Source organism: Camelus bactrianus, chromosome 22 (genome assembly GCF_048773025.1).
Source record: "Camelus bactrianus isolate YW-2024 breed Bactrian camel chromosome 22, ASM4877302v1, whole genome shotgun sequence".
Classification (NCBI taxonomy): Eukaryota; Metazoa; Chordata; class Mammalia; order Artiodactyla; family Camelidae; genus Camelus; species Camelus bactrianus.
The window spans coordinates 31,131,746-31,149,200 of NC_133560.1; the positions used below are offsets into that span (position 1 = coordinate 31,131,746).

Consider the following 17,455-nt stretch of genomic DNA (forward strand, 5'->3'; position numbering starts at 1 on the left):
GCAGACCACGGGCGGCCGGCGGGGGCCCCAGCTGCACCCCGAGTCGTGCTGGGTGCAGTGTCTTTTTGATATTTCAGAAGCAGCCCAGGGCATTGTCTTCCCAGGGGGGCCGTGGCCACCTCGCAGGCCCTTCTGGAACATTCCTCACGTGGCATGTTAGGGCAGCTGGCTCTGCCCTCCCAACACCAACCAGGGTATCAACAGACTCCCACCCCCAGCACTGCCAGCCCCACTGGCTCTAGGGCGCAGTTTTAAGGCAAATGTCCTCAGAAGCCAGAGAACGTGGACACAGGGAGTGCCGGGAGCGGAGACACCTGCAGGCATGGGACCGGGAGCAGGAGCCCAGCATGCACCCGCGCCGCAGACCTGGCAGGCATCCGCTCCACTGGGTGAACATGGGAACCACCTGTGCACTGAGGAACAGGCCTCAGGAAGCGGCCATCAGGGACAGCACAGCTTGCCTGAGTGGAGGCGGGCTGCGCGCGGGCCCGGGAGAGAAGAGGCAGGGCTGCGAAACGGCGTTTAATGTCAGTCAACAGCTCAGCTCCACAACCAGAGCTGGGCACAGAGACATATAGAACACTTCACAGCAGCGCTGTGCTCCTGCCAGGACCCCCACCCACAGGCCCCCACTCTCCGCCCCAACCCATCTTGAGGTGCTCGCTGTCCAAGGGTCCTGCGGTCGGACTTTTCTAGAAGGGAGTGGGCCACAGCAGCGAGCTGGGAGCCCCTCAGGCCAACCAGGGCAGACTCCGCAGCGGGGCCGCCAGAGCTCGCCCTTCTCAGGCCTGCGGGTGCGATGCTGAGTGCACGGCGACCACGCGGCAGGGGCTCAGGACTGGCCTCGCGGCCTCACTGAAGCGTAAGTGCTCCACTGCGGGTGCCGAGCTGCGTCCCCAGGGCTGGGAAGCCGCCCTGGGCCCCTAAGCACCAGGGTGCGTGCTGGCCAGCGGCGCTGGGACCCGCTCCTGCTCTGGGCGTCTGGACGCTGGGCCTGGGCTGGTGTGCTCGTGTCTGTCCTGGCTGCACCTGGCCCCGGCCGCACATGCCTTCACCGTGGGGCCGTCCCAGCTGTCCAGGAGGGTGGCCGGGCTCAGTCCCTGCACCGGGGCTGAGTGGAAAGAGGCAGAGAGATTCGGGTTCGGCCTGCACTCGGCTCAAGGGCTACAGCGGAGGCCGGACACGAGAAAGCAGCGGGTCTGAGGCGCTGCCTGACCCCGACTAACACCAGCTGTCCTTGGAATGAGTCAGAGGCATGGAGGCAGTCGAACTACGCTGATGTCTTGGGAACTGTAGGCTCGTACCAGAGTCTGTCTAAAACTCCTGTTTAATGTTGGATACGATGCTTTTTAACATAAAAAACAAATGTGCACCTTCTATGAACGCATACAGCACAGGCACAGCCACTGAAGTGAAATAAAAAAAAAAAATGCAGCTTTGTCCTTCAAAACTCTCCAGGAACTGTAACTTCCAGGAGAGCCAGTAAGACACCCCACAGACACAGGGAGGAAAACAGCCCAGCCCGCGGTCCCGGGGCTCCCAGGCACGAGCACAGCCTCCTCCAGCCTCAGCAACGCCGATTCCTTTCTTCCAGGAGCTGGTTATCAAATATCTCCTTTTCCCTTCAAGACAAAAGGCGAAAACTTCATTTCAGTCATTAATTGTGTTTTATACAACATAAACAGAGAAGTCAGTGTTTCATGAGGACAGGGTTTCAGGCTGGGAAGACGAGACAGCTCTGGAGATGGTGGTGGGGAGGGTTGCATGACAGTAAATGCGCTTACTGCCTCTGAGCTGTGCACTGAGAAGTGGGTAAGATGGTGAATTTCATGTTACATGTATTTCAACACAATGAAAAAATAAACTAAACACAAAAGATTATAAAATACCAAACTGCACTTAAGTGATTCTTTGTTAATAAAAATCCCATCATTGCCAGACGGGCCGCCCCTCAGGACAGACGGGTAGCACTGGTCCTGAGGGCGACGGCAGGCGAGGATGCCGGACAGCCGCCCAAGGACACCGCAATGGAGACACTGCGAAACTGCTCCAGACCCCTCGCAACACAACCCCGGGGCGCAAGGGACAGAAGGTGGTGATGCATGACACGCGACCCTCACCCCCACGGGATGTCTGAGGGTCTGGGCAGTGGAGGCTGCAGAGGACTCACAATCTTCCCACCAGCCAGCACCACGGACAGAGGGACAGGAGACACCGCCCACCCTCACTCTCTCCAGGGAACAGTGCCTTCGCCTCGGGTATGGAGCATGCTGGGTCCAATCACTTAGACCCAGGGCAGAAAAGACACCTCTGATTCCCAAGGACCTCCCTCCTCTGTCATTTCAGTGGGTCAGACCTCTGGGGAACAGAGCCCCGGCCACTCCCGTGGACAGCTGTCCACTGCGAGCCGGTGATGCACCCAGGGCTGTGCCCAGGGAGGACGGGGTCCCGGGGTGGCGGCCTGGACCACACAGTGCCCGGGCGCCCAGGTGGAGCCCCTGCCTTTCAGTCTAGTTGAGTCTTCAGCCTGTCACTGCCACGCGGGCCCCGCCTGCTCCCGGCAAGGCCTGGCAGCCCGCCCAGACAGGGGATTAGGAGCTCAAGAGGCCACCAGCCCGAGGGCGGTGCAGCACACCAGCTCCGGAGAAACATCTTGATCACAGCCTTCTTCTGGGCGGCCAGGGGCGGCGGGCAGCTGCCACTGCTTAACCTGGCTGTTTCCGCAAACAGCCACGGGGACAGAGCAACGGGGCAGAACATCAGGGAGTCCGTCAGCCCCGCCAAGGACACGGGGCACAGCGGACCAGCTCAGAGACCCTGGGCCCCCGTAAGACAGGAATGGCCACTGCTGGCTTCGCTGGGTCCATCTGGTGACTCCTAGGCTCCTGTGGTCCACATACCCACTGGGCACCCACCTGGGCTGATGCACCAGGAAAGGGGCCCTGAGGCATGGCTACCAGTGTGTGCGGAGGTGGGGATGGCGCTTCAAGCGGCCTACCGGTGGCCAAGCGACGGTCCTCGGATGTACTTCTCCTCGGCCGTCTTGTAATCCACTGCGTCCACTGCAGAGATCGCGCAAATGATGGCCTGCGAGAGGGCAGCACGGGTCAGGCCCAGGCGAGGCCCAGCGGCCTGCACCAGCCTCCGGACACCTCCCGGCTCACAGCACAGAGACAGGTGCACAACCTGCGAAACCTCTGCCTGTAACGAGGTTCCCAAGTTAAACCAACAACGCTCTCTTGATGAAAGGTGAGTGTTCACATCACTAAAGGCAAAGAATAAAAAATAGGACCCAAACGAAAAAGGGCAGTTTAAAAAATGTGGACGTTCACAGAAAAAAAAAAGTACAGAACGGTAACTTGAATACGCAATAGATAACTTGACACCAAGGACTCGTTAATTTTTTCAGATGAGACAGCAGTACTGTGGCCACTTCAGAAGGAGTCCCCATGGCACACACCAGGGCACCACACGTCCTCCCCGCCCCTCCACGGGACGCCCGGGGCCCCCGGTTCTGACAGCCACAGAGGCCCCAGACGCGGCCCAGGGTCCCTGGGGGCAGGACTGCCCGTTTTGGGGATTCACGCTGAAGTCCTTAAGGATAAAAAGTCCAGAAGGAGGGGGCGGGAGGCACGTGTGGAAGGAGGTCACTACTCCAGTCGGAGAATGGGTTCTTGATGCTGTTTTATTTTTTAAATATTTGAAACTTTCACAATAGTAAAGCTCAAAACTCCTGAGTTTAGGGGTGTTCTTCCGCACACGCAGGGCAGTGCTCGCTCTGGACTCAAAAAAACCCCAGAGCAGTGGTGTGCCCACTCTTTGCCCCACGGGTGCCCCAGCAAAGTCCATCAGGCAGAGTTACAACTCCCCTTCCTCGAGGAACTTCTCCCCCTGCACAGTGACTACCTGCAGGGGCCGAGGCCGCAGCCCCAGCCCCTGAGCCATGGAGAGGTTCAGGCACCCAGACCCCAGGCCCTGCCCACAGATGGCTCCGTGCCACACTGGCCCAAAGAGGACTTTTGGAGGACATCGGGCTGAACCCTATCCCTGGGCAGCTGGGCTGGGGCTCTGGCCACAGCCCCCCTCCCTGGACCCCCTGCACAGAAGGGCTGCCGGCCACTGACCTCAGGCAGAAGCACATCCAGGACGAAGCGGACCCTGTCCCCGTTCGCATGCGCCAGCGCCCTGCTGCCCGCCTCCTGGCAGACGCCCTGCAGGTACTTCACCACCAGGTCTAGCTGCTCCTCGTCCTCCAGGTACGTCTCCACACACGTCACGTACTGACCCGAGTTCATGAACGTCTTCAGCCACCTGGACGGCTTCCTGTTCTTCAAGATGGCCCGCAGGTGGCTCTCCGCGCCCCTGGCCTTCACAATGTACTCCACCAGCTTCTGGTTGGCCCGGTCCCGGGCAGCCCGGGACCGGTCGGGGAGGACTTTCTTGCAGGCCTGCCTCCTGCCTGGGGGGCTCCCTGCCACAGGCTCCTCGGGGTCCCCCTTGCTCAACTGGGGGAACCTGGTGCCCAGGACATCCTGCTGGATGGACTTGCGGACAGGGTAGCCTGCGGAGAAAACACACATCCTCTCACTGACTGCAGGCACCCTTGGCAACCACATGGGCCAGGCTAGACAGCGGGCAGACCACGGACACCTCGGATCCGAGACAGCGGCTCAAGCAGGAACTGCCATGTTCCCCAGGGGATCTTCCTCTGACAGGACTCTCCCTTCTCTCCCCAGCTCTGCCCTTTGCCTGGCCCCTCCTCCAAAATGACCAGAGTCACGGAAAATCGAGGCCCAGGAAAGCCAGAGGGAAGGGTCGGCTGGATGCTCCAGCATCGGGCGAGGCTTCCCAAACTCAGTGGATCACATGGGCAGGCACCGGCAACAGTGGTGGGTGTGCACTTGGAGCTGCTGTCCAGGCCCCACACCAGGGAGAAAACCAATGGACCAGGGGGCGGCCGCACAGCCTGGGTCCGCCTGGGATGCCCCGCCCCACCAGGCACACCCTGCCGGGGCTGAGACACAGGGCTGCTGCTCCTGAAGGGCTAGAAAGCAGGTCCCATCTGGAGCAGGCGCTGGCGGACTTACTTATACGAGCCGAGTAATACTCCAGGAAGGAGCCAGCGAAAGAGCCACAGCCTGCGGGGGCAGGAGGAGAGGGAGCCAGTCACACGTGAGGCCGGGCACTCAGGACATTCCCTCCAGCGCCGTCCGGCCGGGGAGCGCATGGGCAGTGCGGCGCGAGCGCCGCGGGGTGCCTGCTAACGAGCCACGGCCTGCACGCTCCCAGCAGCCGAATCTCTGACTCGGAGGAGACCCACCTTCCGTGTGGGCCCAGGATATCAGCCCCCACCAGGTGCCTGCCCAGCCGCCCCTGTGGGGAGAAGGCCGCCAGAGGCCGGCGGGACGGCCACCGGGGGCATCCCTGTGAGAGCGCCCGTGCCCCCCACATACCCAGCCGGACCCTGTAGTCGGTGATCAGGGAGACGCACCAGCCGATGGCCTGGTCAAAGTCCTCCTTGGCCTGGTCCTGCAACGGGACCCAGGTGGTGGGCGTCAGGGGAGGCCACGGGGAGCTCTTCCAACCTTCTGCATCCCCAGTTTCCTTGTCCATAAAGGGGACCCTGAACAGGACTCCCGAGGCACACCTAGGGCCTGGGCTGCTCAGAGAACAGTCACTTGTGGGTCGATCCTCGGGACCGAGAGAGAACCAGAGACCCCCAGAGAAGGAGGGTGGGAAACACACTCAAGTACAGGCGACAGGCAGCAGACGGAGAGGCCTGGGGGCCCCTGGAGAGACACCTCACTGAGAAGATGCCTCTGGGCCCATTGCTCAGAACAGGGAGGGTTGGCCTGGAGGAAGTGCTGCCCTTGGCAGGAGGGGACCCCAGGCCTTTCAGCAAACCAAGGACATCACCGTTGTGAAGACCCCTGAGCTGGAAGGACGACCGAGATTAACCAGAGACCCATGGGCGAGATGCAAGTGGTGGGCAGCTTTGGAGGAGGGCGCCTGGGGCCGCTGCCAGGCCTGCTGACCGGCACGGGGACGGCAGGTGGTGCGGCTCCTCAGGAAAGGGCCCTCGGAGACCACGGGCCCGATGCCTCCCCCACGCACCTGTCAGGATTCGAACCAACCTTTCTGGGGGAGCAGGAAGCAGGAGGCTGGCCTAAGGACGCCCCAGCATGTCCGGGTCACCCAAGGCCAGGAACCATCTCCTCCAACCCAGACGTCCTCGTGATAAAGCCCACTCCTCATGTGTTTAAGGCATGCAGATCCCAAACACAACTCCCACTCTCTTTTCTGTCCAGACCCCCGGGAGTGTAAAGGCTGGGGTCCAGCGTGGGTGCTGACCTTCCTCACAGCTGCCCCAACTGAGGCCTGCAGCTCGCTGTCCTTAGAAGGACAGCCAGTCGGCAGAAGTCCCTCTGGGCAGCCCCTGCCCGGGGAACCCACTCACAGACTCTGCTCCCCACACAGGAAGCCCACTGCCTGGCCCAATCGTGGTTTGTGTTTTCCAAAATTGGAACAATGAAAAGTGGTGTTTCACAGATAACAGACGGCACCCTGGTTGGACCAGCTCCTGGGGTCTTGTGGACAAGACATGGAAGGGGGCTGGTCAGAGGGTCCTGGGAGTCCCGTGCGGACTGCCCACTGCTCCCTGGCGCAAGTCAGTGCTCAGGCTCAAGGCCCCAGGCAGGGACCCCACTCCAAGGGGCCCAGGGTGTACAGCGCCCGCCCCAGGGGCAGCCGCAGAACAATCATCCCCACAGGCACCAGGCGCCATGAGCCTTGGCCCCAGGCTCGCCCCCGCCTCAGTGTGGGCTGCCCTGTCCTCCAGGACACAGCCTCTGGCTCCTCGCCCGCAGGGCCAGGGAAACAGGCCGGCAACTTCCCAGGTGGTGGTGGGAATTCAGGGCAAGGATCCCAAGAGTCACGGCCGGGGCCCAGCCCACAGTTGCCGCGGTTTCAGGAGCCACATGGAGGACACTGTTACCAGCCCCCAAACCAGCCACCGAGAACAGCACAAGGGGCCACGCACTTACCAGAAGCGCCTGCTTCTCTTTACAATCAAAGTGCTTCAGCCGTCTGAGAGCCACCGTGATGCTGGAAGCAGAGTGAGCTAAGGTGAACAGGAACGGACTCCATCTTGTGACCCAAAGTCCCCTTCCCCTGAGAGGTGGGCAGGGCCGCGGAGCCAGGCTGCCGGTGGTGGGGACGAGCAGACGGCTAACCACACGGCAAGTCAGAGACTGGGGCAGGTGGCTGCTCGCAGCCCCTCTGGTGACCAGACTCTGCTGTGGTCTGTGGGAAAATGGAAGATCCAACCAGCGTCTGGCTGGGCTGCCTTTTGAAGCTGGAAAACAGGACTGCACAGCTGGGCCCTCCGACACAGCCTTTGTTGGGACGCTCCTTCGGGGAGTGGGCGCCAGGGGACCTGTGGGGCTCTGGATCCTGCCCCCCAGAAGCAGCCTCCACCCGGGGGCACCCTCAAGAGCAGACAGCAGGTTTACCCTCTCCCTTTGGGGTTCATGTTTCCTTCGATAAAAAGCACACTTGCTTTCTTGTCTCTCCGCCTGACGCTTTTCACCTGGTGGCAAATCCAAGAACATAGGGTATCAAGGACCCAGAAGATCGTGGGTTTTAAGACACTTTCCGGACGTCACCTCATGGAGCAGGTGACAAGGAACAGGACCGGCTCGGGGTGACCGAAGCAAAACCGACACTGGGAAACGCTGGGAAACTGCCAGTATCGCTCTCCGTGGTTTTACAGCTGAGCACAGTCAGGTGGCGTTTCTTCCGTCCAGTTTGTAACGAGAGCAAGTTACCCTGTGCCAACGTGGCTGTGCCTCCCCAAGGCTCACGAGCCGGCTGGGGGAAGTCCAGCCCCTCCCCCACCTCCCGTGCTGTGCACGCCGGGGAGCCCCCTCCACCAGCATCACTGAGCGCGCCGGGCGAGCCCCGGGCGAGCCAGCAGGGCCCCAGGGAACCGCTGAAAGGGCAGAGGTTGGGGAGAAGGCCGCCCACTGCAGGGGGCACGTCGCCTGCCTGGGGGCGAGCGCTAGGGGCCAGGGGCCCCCATCTCCAGCCCCCCCAGGGCTGTGCCGAGGCTCCCCGTTCACCCGCAGTCTGTGCTTTGTCTGAAACGCTGCACGGACCTCCACTCTGTCCTTCCCGCGACCTGTCGCGGGCCAGGAGGCCATGCTGGCCCGGATGAGATCAGACTCATCGCGACAACAAAAGCTTCTCCATTGTGGCAAATACCTTTCAGATTCACATGCCACTGTCTCTTCCTAAAAACTAAACAACTACAGCCACAACCGTCAGAAGCCCATCTCTGCCAGAAGAGGACAAAGAGGGACCAGTCGGGGAACCTGCAGGGGCGAGAGCAGCTGAGTGCGGCCCCCAGCTCAAGCACTCCCGCCGGCCAGGCGCCCACCCAAGGGTGGGGGCGGCAGCGCCCAGACGTCAGCTGCGAGGCCGGGCGCCCACCGCCCAGGGGCTCGGCCAGGGCCCCGAACACCTGCTTGTTACACATACAACTGATGCCAACCCTAGAATCTAGAAACTAAAGAGCTGCAACAGAGAAATGTCCAAGTGCACAATACTGCTAACGAGCGCACTGCAGAGCTCTCGTGGAGACAGGTTTTCCAAGCTTGTTTGGTAAGAGCCTCCCACTCAGCTGCACCGGAAGGACTAGACCCCCTTCTGCAGGTAAGCGAGTCCCCACGCTGACACCACAAACCCACCGCTTCCCTAGGGACAATGCCGGCCCCGGTCCCAGCGCATGGAACAGGGGGGCCTGCCCGAGCAGGCAGAGAGTTCTTACCACTGCAGGCCAGAAGGGGTATTTTTGGTACTTCAGCCAGACTAGCATTCCTACTTCAAACGAACGTGGTTCTAGAATTGGAAGAAAGACAAACAGAGACGAGTCAGAGCCCCATCAAGCGCTGGGCACAAGAGCCTGAGAACACAACCCTGTGAGCGCAGCACCTGTAACGGAGCCCGAGGACTCGGGAGGCGGGTCTGCCACTCCCGCGACCTCGAGGTCTGAGGGTCAGGGAAGGGCTGGGCTCCTGGGGTGACCACGTGCCCTGCTCACGGGGGCTCTGGCACCTTTGCCACTTCTCGATAAATCTCAGATTATTTCAGAGTAAAGCATTTTTTAAAAAAAAGTGAGCATGTAAACAAAAGGGAGACAAAGGCACACGATGAAGACCCATGAGAAACTGAACTTCTGTGAGGCTCACCTGCCTGAGAAGCCGGCGGCTTCAAAAGGGAAGAAAGAAAATTACTGAAACAATCATGACTACCAATTTCTGAACAAAATTTAACTGCATTCTCAACCAAAAAAGTTCCCAAGCAAGTAAACAACTTAAATGTTAAAAAAAAAAATCAGGTAACAGAAGCTGGCAGAGAACAGAGGCCGTTCCTGCACACGCTGAGCTGGGCTCGCATCCACACTGGCTGGGGAAGAGGCCTGCCGTGCTGGGCCGGCAACAGGAAGGCCACGAAGGCAAAGGAGACCAAGGGGAGGGTGGGAGGCTGCCTGCTGCACGCGGGGGGCTGGTGCCCTGCGAGGAGAGCTCCTCTCTAAGAAAAGAGGCAGGGCCCCATGAGGACAATGGGTCTCGGCTGCAGACAGCCAACTAAGGGGCCAGCCGGGAAGCAGCAAAAAGCCCCAAACCAAATGAAGGGGAAACTGGGAGAAAAGAGCCAACACCAGGGTTTCTGGGGGCTGAGATGACCAACCCTCAGGTGGCAACAAGGAAGGAAATGCCCTTTTGCGAAAGGCACGGTGCCGCTCTCCACACCCAGTGAAACCCCGCAAGGAGTGACTCCCCAGAATCCACACCAGGTGCACTGCAGCCCCCCAGGCATGGAACCATCCAGACGCCGGGTGGGTGAGGGAGGGCCTGGTGAGCGACATCACTCCTGGTAAATGATAGCCAGTCACCACCAGGAATAATCAGCAGACTCCGTGGAAATATAGAAAAAAACCCAAGACACACCGGGCAGTTCGGGCCGGCGGGCCCGTGACACACCGACAAGATGCGCTCGCCCTGGGGCTGGGCGCGGGTGGCAGGGCCCCACAGGCCTGCTCTGCACCCTGGCTGTGTGGGGAGAGGTGCCCCGGACCTCCCTGTACTATTTCTGCAACACCCCAGGAATGTACAATTATTTCAAAACGAAAAGATTAAAGAAAAAAACAACCCACCCAGACCAGGCTAAGATGAATGGTTCACGGGTGAGCCTGAAAACAGAACTGGCTCTAAACGATTTTGTTCCAAGCAAATTAACTTTCCATCTGTCATCAGCTGGGACGTCAGGCCTCTGTGTCTGATCCCTTCTCAGAGAGGACATGGTGCAGTGCACACGTTGGGGGCGCCCTGGGCTGGAGACCCTGCCTCTCGGGATGGACAGATGGACATGCACGCCATCCCCGGAGGCCCGCGAGGCAGCGCCAGGCCACACCCAAGCGGTGGCGACAGAGCCCACCTAACCGCTCGGCTGTCCTCTTCCACAGAGCCCCTCCCCTCGGCCCTGGGCAAGGGCTCTGCGCAGGACAGACAGCGGTGGGGGACCGGGAGCCGCCACTGCCCCGCGCCCTGAGGCTGCTTCTCACCACGATACAGGAGGATCCTTGGGGGCTCCTCGTCCTCCTCGTCCTCCTCCAGGACAGACCGAACAGGATCAAGCTCCCGTGCCTCTTCGGAAGACTGAAGGGCTGTCGGTCACAGAAGATGAGACTGTCACTGTCGTGGTCCTGGGGACTCACCCCAAGAAAATGTTGGTGTGAGCAGCGCAGGCCCCGTGACACAGATTTTCCCACTTTCAAACGCAGACTAGGACCGACCATCTGGGTCAGAGCACGTTTAAAAGACAGATGAGCAAGCGGGGTGGGAGGAGCAGGCACCCGGGAGCTCGGGAAGTGCAGGAATCGGGTGAGAGGTCCTTCCGTGCGGACCTTTTTTGCCCCTTCGCCAGACCGCCCGGGATTGGGGGTGGGGGGAAGCGCGGCTCTGGGACAAGGTGGCAGGCGGCCACCTCCCCTGAAGAAAACGGCTCAGGGGCTCCTGTTTCCGCGCTTCCAATGAGCCAGGGAGGCGGCCTCTTGAAAGGGGCAGAATAAAGGCAGAAACGCCAAGTACGGGTATGTGTGGAGCAGGGAGAGCTCGGGATACCCACCCACGCAGAAATTAAGATCCCTGCATTAGCATTTCAAAACTAAGTGGGATGCTACAATGTCCAAAAGGAGAACAGCACAGCACAGGGCTGCAGCCACACAGAAATACGTCTACACAGGAACTCTGAAAAAGTCAGGAGCCTTTTAAGTGAGTTAATCACTTTTGAGATTCCTGCCAATTTAACGGGAATGCATGATGGCTCCCACAACAGTGAAGAATGAAAGAGTTAATCCTCAGGGAACAGACGCAGCGTTACCGCCGTACCAGCCGAGGTGCTCCGCCGGGCTCCGCTGGTTCAGACACAAATAAAAACACATGAGTGTTTGGGAGCAGCTGAAATAATTACAGCCCAGTAAGAGAGACAGACAAAAAGGATTTGGGAAAATCTCTGCTCAGGATCTACTTTGGTAACGATCTCATTAGGATCTGGTTAAAAACAAACGGGCGCCCAGCTGCGAATCGGCCGTGGGAGAACCAAGTGCCTCCCGACCCCGGTGCCAAGACCCAGCCCTGCTGGAGACCTTACCTTCCTCGGTGAGACGGACGCTTCCAGTCTCCTCTGCGGGGCTGCGTGGAGCCACACGTACCCTCGGCCTCTGGCTGCCACCCGGGCACAGCCGCTCGGCGGGGCGGCCGTGGGCATCTGGGACAGAGGGGCCACCCAAAGGCACCCCCAGGTGGCTCTCACGGGCCAGAGGACCCTCCTCCGCAGCTCTAGGAGGCGAGTGCAGGCCTACCAGGCTGCCCGCCCTCATCTCACTCTCTTCACCAGCTCCCTCTGAAGACAGAGGGGCCTTCTGACACAAGCCGCGCTCCTGAGCTGGATTCCTCCTCCTCTTACTCAGGGTGCTCCAGGTTTTCCGCTGTACTCTTGATCCACGACTGTCCTGAAAACGACCACCGGCCGAGGAGACCACCGGGTTGGGTGGGCTTCCCCCTGTCCCAAGCCTCTTCTTGGGGTCCACTTTGCACGTGGGGTCCTTTTCATGAGTGGGTGAAGCTGACAGCCCCTTGTGTGCACCCCCCCTCCTCTCAGGCCCGAGCTGGCCCGACATGTCCTCATGGAGTAAAGGCAAAGAGCTAGGGTCTCGGAGCAAGGGGGCGAGCCCCACAGGCTTCACCCTTGGAGACAGAGTGGGTCTTTCTGCTGTCAAAGAGCTTTCCTGACACAAGTGCGTTCTCTCATTCAAAACATCCAGAGCCACCCGAAGCGATCGTCTGTAGGCCAGCTCCTCCAGGGGTGCGACGGGGACCTGGTTCGGGGAAGCTGAGGGACAGAGAATGGACTTAGCCTGGGGATGTCAGAGCCCCAGGCACCGACACGCAGCTCTGTTCTGTGAAGTTCTGTGAGCTCGGGTGCCGCAGTGCGACCGCTCGCCCGGACCTGCAGGGAGGCCCTCACCTACGTTGTCCAAACCAGGGACTCAGGCCACAAAACAACAGCTGGGGTTCAGGGCTGCCAGGCTTCATGCTTTCAAAAAGCAAGTGGACTGGCCCTAACCTGTTTGGGTTACAAAGATAAATTCCTCCAGGTTACAGAACAATACCACCAGCAAAACGTATTCAGATGCGCCTCAAATCTTCCCTCAGCCTGACGATTTCAAATTCAATCAGAGTCAATACAAACCCATGCCAACTAAATAAAGAACTCTGCTGGCCATGTATTCTCGGGTGGGGGTGGGGCAGGGGTGAGAAACAGCAGACGAAAAGGCTCTTTGTGGGCTGCTAAACTGCCCACCCTTCTTTGCAAGGGCACTTCAAAGCCAGAAAGCAGCATCTCGGGCCCTGGAATTTCAGCCTGACCTCCCCGCTGCAACAGTTTTTATTCGTTCATTCCGACACAGAAGCACGGCGCTATTTATTTGAACAAGATGATGGATGCAGCACCACAACTCAACAGGCATTAATACTGCAGTCAGCACAGTGTTTCCCGTTTAATGTTAAAGGCACCCACAAATAACCAGCCCCCCAACACGGTCTCCACAAGCGAAGACGGCGCCCAAGGGGTGATGGTCAACACTGCCGGAGGTGTGCGTCCTGCTTTGAACAAGAGCTGTTTTTCCAAAGACACAGGAGAACAGACCCTATTTCATAGACACCAGTGGAAGGAACCCTGGTGGACCTTCCCACAGGACAAAAAGTTCTCTGCACACGGAATAGGCACTCTCACTTTGAGGAGAGAAAAAAACACGTTCGCATGCAGGTCTGTGGAAGTGCGGGCCCTGGGGAGCAGGCGCCCTGTGTGCAGGGCTGTTGGAGCTGAGCTGGGCTCCGGCGGGGGTCAAAGCGCCCCACTGCCCAGCGGCCTGGCCCCCAGCCTGAGAGCTGTGTCGCCAGCGGTGGCAGCAAGGCTGGTGCTGGTGGTCACGCCGTTCTTTCTCCCCTGGGCTCAGCGATGGAATTTAAATACACACCCAACTGCTTCTCAAACCTCTGGCAGAGACTGGACCAGCAACAGGACCAGTTTACAGCCTCACCACACGATATGCACCAAAACCCCAAAACAAACAAACAAACAAAAAACAAGGGACGGAGGGAGGAAAAGCCTCTCCCCCTTTCTTCAGGGAAGCGCACCCGCGCAGTGTGCTCTGCAGGCCACAGACGTGACCTGTGGACCCTGACACTGCCAGGGGCCCGTCCGGGAGCCAAGAACAGGATGGGCTCCAGGGACAAATTCTAGAGAGGCCTAAGAAAGCAGATCCATTTTTCTTCCTCAGCTCAAGGAATCACGTTCCCCTGCACGAAGGGAGAAAACGGAGCACAGGGTCACCCTGCACTCGGAGAGCCAAGTCCCCACCTTCTCCCAAGCCACCGCCGCCTCTGTTCTAACCTAACGGGCACTCGTCAACGTGCTCTCACCTAGTGAGGAAGCGATGCCTTCAATGTGAGCCTTCTTCAGGATCTTGGCCCCCGAGCTTCTCACCGTAATTCTGCAGGGACAGAAACGGCCGTTAGGCGCCACCAGCAATGCCACAGAGACGTTTTCAAACATGTTTTTCCTCAGATGACAAAAGAATTAGACCCGTTTTCTTCCTTCGCACCCTTCCACGTAAACCAGAAGTCACAGCCAACTAGGAATTCCTGTGCGGGGAGGTTAGAGGCAGCAAGGACCCTGATGAACGTTTTTCTGGGTTTTTTTTTACTTTTCCCTTTTTAAGACAGAAAGGGTTGGCTGGATATAAGAGTAAAAATTAATTCAAATTGTGACTTTTATGAGGCAAATCCTACTTTCAACTGCACAAATAACTCCTTTGTTAGGTTTTCAGAGTAGATGATAATGTCACTAAAAGCTGTTTACAGCCCAGCAGGTGTGTTTTAGTTTAAAAGGATGTGCTTTCCTTTTAAACTCAAGTATTCAATTACCTTCCCAGCCTCGGGGAAAGTGTGGGCTGCAGACTAAGCAGGCTTAGGAGTAGCTCTGAAGAAAGGGGGAAGGGGACCCAGGGAAGCTGGGGCTGCAGCCGACTTGGTTTTATTCTCTATTCAGAACTGGGAATTCTCCCGCTGGACATACCGATGCCACAGTCACACACGATCTGGGCATTCTAATCATTCCAGGTGATCTACATCCTTCCACCACGGGCAATCAAGAGCCCAACAGGAATGCGCTACCACACACCCATGCCTTCGCCTTCTCAGTGCTAAGCAAGTTTATTAGAGGGACAGGCCCAGACATCAAATATTCCAAACCCATGGGGCTGACACACAAATAAATCTCTGGGAAGGAAGTATCCCTACTCGGCCCCAACGAGCGCTGACCTAGTGTTTAACCTGTATTTACTCTATTTTTGTGCTCACCTCTCTGGAGAGCACACGTAATACTCGTACAGATCCTCAACTTCCAAACTTGCATAAAATAAAAGCAGCTGTTCTCCTCTCAGGGTTATTACGAGCCCTCACAGTAACTAAAGAGAGAAGCCCTGAAGAGCTTTTTTGGGGGAGGGTCAGAGGGTGGGAGGTGTGGTGTCGGAAATCCCATATGGAAGAAACACAACTTAGCTTTTTGTCTAGGGAGAGTATCTGAACATTTAGAAAAAATTCCTTTTTTCTCTTATTTTTTGCTGACTTCTCATTTCCAGACAAGACCTACGTCCAAAAAAAAAAAAAATCCTTGTTATTAAGACACAACAAACAGTTGACCCAAGGCAAGAAGCACTGGCAAGACATAAATGCAAACACAGTAGATGATTCTTAAGGGATATGACCACAGGACTTCTGAGACCAGGAAACTGAGGCCTGAAGGGATGGCGCAGACCCAGACTAGGACCTTGGTTTTGTCTCGTAATCTGGCGCCCTTCCTACCACGTTGCTGGAAAGTCTCTCATTATTTACTACCAGGCCTCGCTGCCAGACATTTCCTTGAGTTACAGCCTTACATGCCTTTTTATAGCTGGCTCTGTTAAAAAAAATTTTTTCTACCATGGGGAAAAAAAAGACAGTTCCGGAACTATAACCTTGTAAGCACTCGACCAAAACCCCATTACATGGGGAAGGAGAAACGGTGCCAACAGAGAGGAGCGCCAACTGTTCTGACTCAATTATTTCACTGAAGCAACTCCTAGGTATCTCCTGATAAAGATTTTACTTGTCACCCGAAAGTCATTTCTAATTCCTGAAATTATAGAATAATGGCTGTCACCTTTGCAGGCCATAATCGCTTTTTCCATCTGCAGAGGACATACTTGGCATCCGTCATGATTTAGACTCATGTGGCAAGTGGTAATGATTTGGCACAAACAGAGCACTTGAAGGTCTGACGCGATGTGCCCTGCAACAGAATTTGCACGGTGGTTTTTAACATCCTTTGCTTTCGATTTCAACGCAGACACAACCCTCAAGGGCAAAGGTTAGCGGGGGCTTGATCCTCAAGTAGATGGTTCAGTTCCATCATCTGGCACTGAGAGGCTCAGTGCCAAAGAGAAATGACTGCCTCCGTACCTAGGGAGACGCCTGAATTTTTTTCATAAATAAAATACAGACAAATTCCCTCCCCAAGGTTCTGTCTAGATTATTTTTGAAAGGCTCCTAAATAAATCATTTCTGTGCTGAAGGCCTGCCTCGGACCTCGGGACAAGAGGCGTTTTAAACAATCTAAAGCTTACAACCCTCCCCTGTTTGGGGAGTTAACAGTTGACCACCGCGCAAAAAAATAAAATCGGAGGAAAAGGACCGCTCTTTCGGCTGCCATGTCCCTGAAAGGACGGGGACAGCTGCAGACCGCTCATTACATCAGTAGGACGGCTGGTCTGGCTGGTGATGGAAAAGAAGCTGGGGGCGGGGAGGGGGTGCAACCATGCAAACGGGGGGTCGCCACAGCAGGAGGGGGGTCTAGTTAGCAAAGCAGGTTGAGGGAGCAGAGTGGGGGTTCAGGCAGCAGAGGGGTTGAGGGAACTGGGATGAGGGTTCAGGCAGCAGAGGGGTGACAGGCAGAAGTGGGGGGTCGGGGAGTAGAGGTGGGGTTCAGGCAGGTAAGCAGGGGTTCAGACAGCGACAGAGGGGGTTCAGTGAGCAGAGGCAGGGGTCACGGGGAGCCTCCTTCGAGGTTCGCCCCTCCCCCCAGGCCCGGCCCCGCCGCCTCAGCCCCCGCCCGGCCGACCCGAGGGGTGCAGCACGCCGGGCTCACCGGGCGCCCGGCCTCCCCAGCACGGCGTCCCAAGCCTGGAGCGGAGGGCGACGAGGCCGCGGCGACCCAACGGCGGTCGCACCCGCGCGGCCCCAAGCGCCGCCGCCCGCGACCGCGCTCACCGCCTCCAACGCCGCCGCCGCCGCCGCCGCCACTCCCGCGGGCCGGGGGCGGGGCCAGCCTCGCGGCGTGGCCAAGCCCCGCCCCCCACAGTTGGCCAATGGGGAGCCCGCGCCCGCGCCTAGGCCCCGCCCCTTCCGCCCGGCCAGGCTCTGACTGACGGGCCGGCCGGGCGGGCGCGCGCGCGCGCGAGTCTGACTGACTGCCGGGCGGGCGCGAGTTGGGCGGCGATGGCGGGGGCTTCCATCTTCCCGGTCGCGCCCGCGCGAGGCCCTGAGGGGCCCGGCCCCCGCTGGGTGTGCGCCCCGCCCTCGGCGACCGGCGCCTCCCTCCCCGCCTCTCCGGGCCCCTCGAGGCCCCTCCCGGCCCAGGCCCTCGGAGAACCTGGAGCGCCTTCCAGAACCTTCCACGGCCCACCAGGGTTCCCAGGGCCGGCCTCAGACCCGAGCGCAGGGGCCTGCGCGCCCACTCGGAGGGGTGCGTCGGTGCGCGGCGAGGCGGGAGCAGCCGTGGCCGCGCGCCTCCC

At 58.8% G+C, this 17,455-nt stretch overlaps 1 protein-coding gene across 4 annotated transcripts; it reads right to left on the reverse strand.

Moving 5' to 3' along the window:
• Positions 1 to 1,309: 1,309 nt before the first annotated feature.
• Positions 1,310 to 17,003, reverse strand: PWWP3A (PWWP domain containing 3A, DNA repair factor). 4 transcript variants are annotated; one of them, XM_074351306.1, is made up of 14 exons: positions 16,932 to 17,003; positions 15,826 to 15,954; positions 15,187 to 15,272; positions 14,046 to 14,116; positions 11,713 to 12,453; positions 10,625 to 10,726; positions 8,828 to 8,898; positions 7,512 to 7,588; positions 7,044 to 7,302; positions 5,454 to 5,529; positions 5,088 to 5,138; positions 4,125 to 4,561; positions 2,999 to 3,087; positions 1,310 to 1,622 (listed from the first exon to the last, which is right to left on the reverse strand). In XM_074351306.1, the coding sequence occupies exons 2-14, from the start codon at positions 15,880 to 15,882 to the stop codon at positions 1,568 to 1,570; spliced, it is 2,172 nt and encodes a 723-aa protein (XP_074207407.1). In that variant the 5' UTR covers positions 15,883 to 15,954; positions 16,932 to 17,003; the 3' UTR covers positions 1,310 to 1,567. The 4 variants fall into 4 exon arrangements, with proteins under 4 accessions (XP_074207407.1, XP_074207405.1, XP_074207409.1 ...); XM_074351304.1 differs by having other exon boundaries at positions 16,810 to 16,960; XM_074351308.1 differs by having other exon boundaries at positions 7,044 to 7,104; positions 16,810 to 16,959.
• Positions 17,004 to 17,455: the final 452 nt, after the last annotated feature.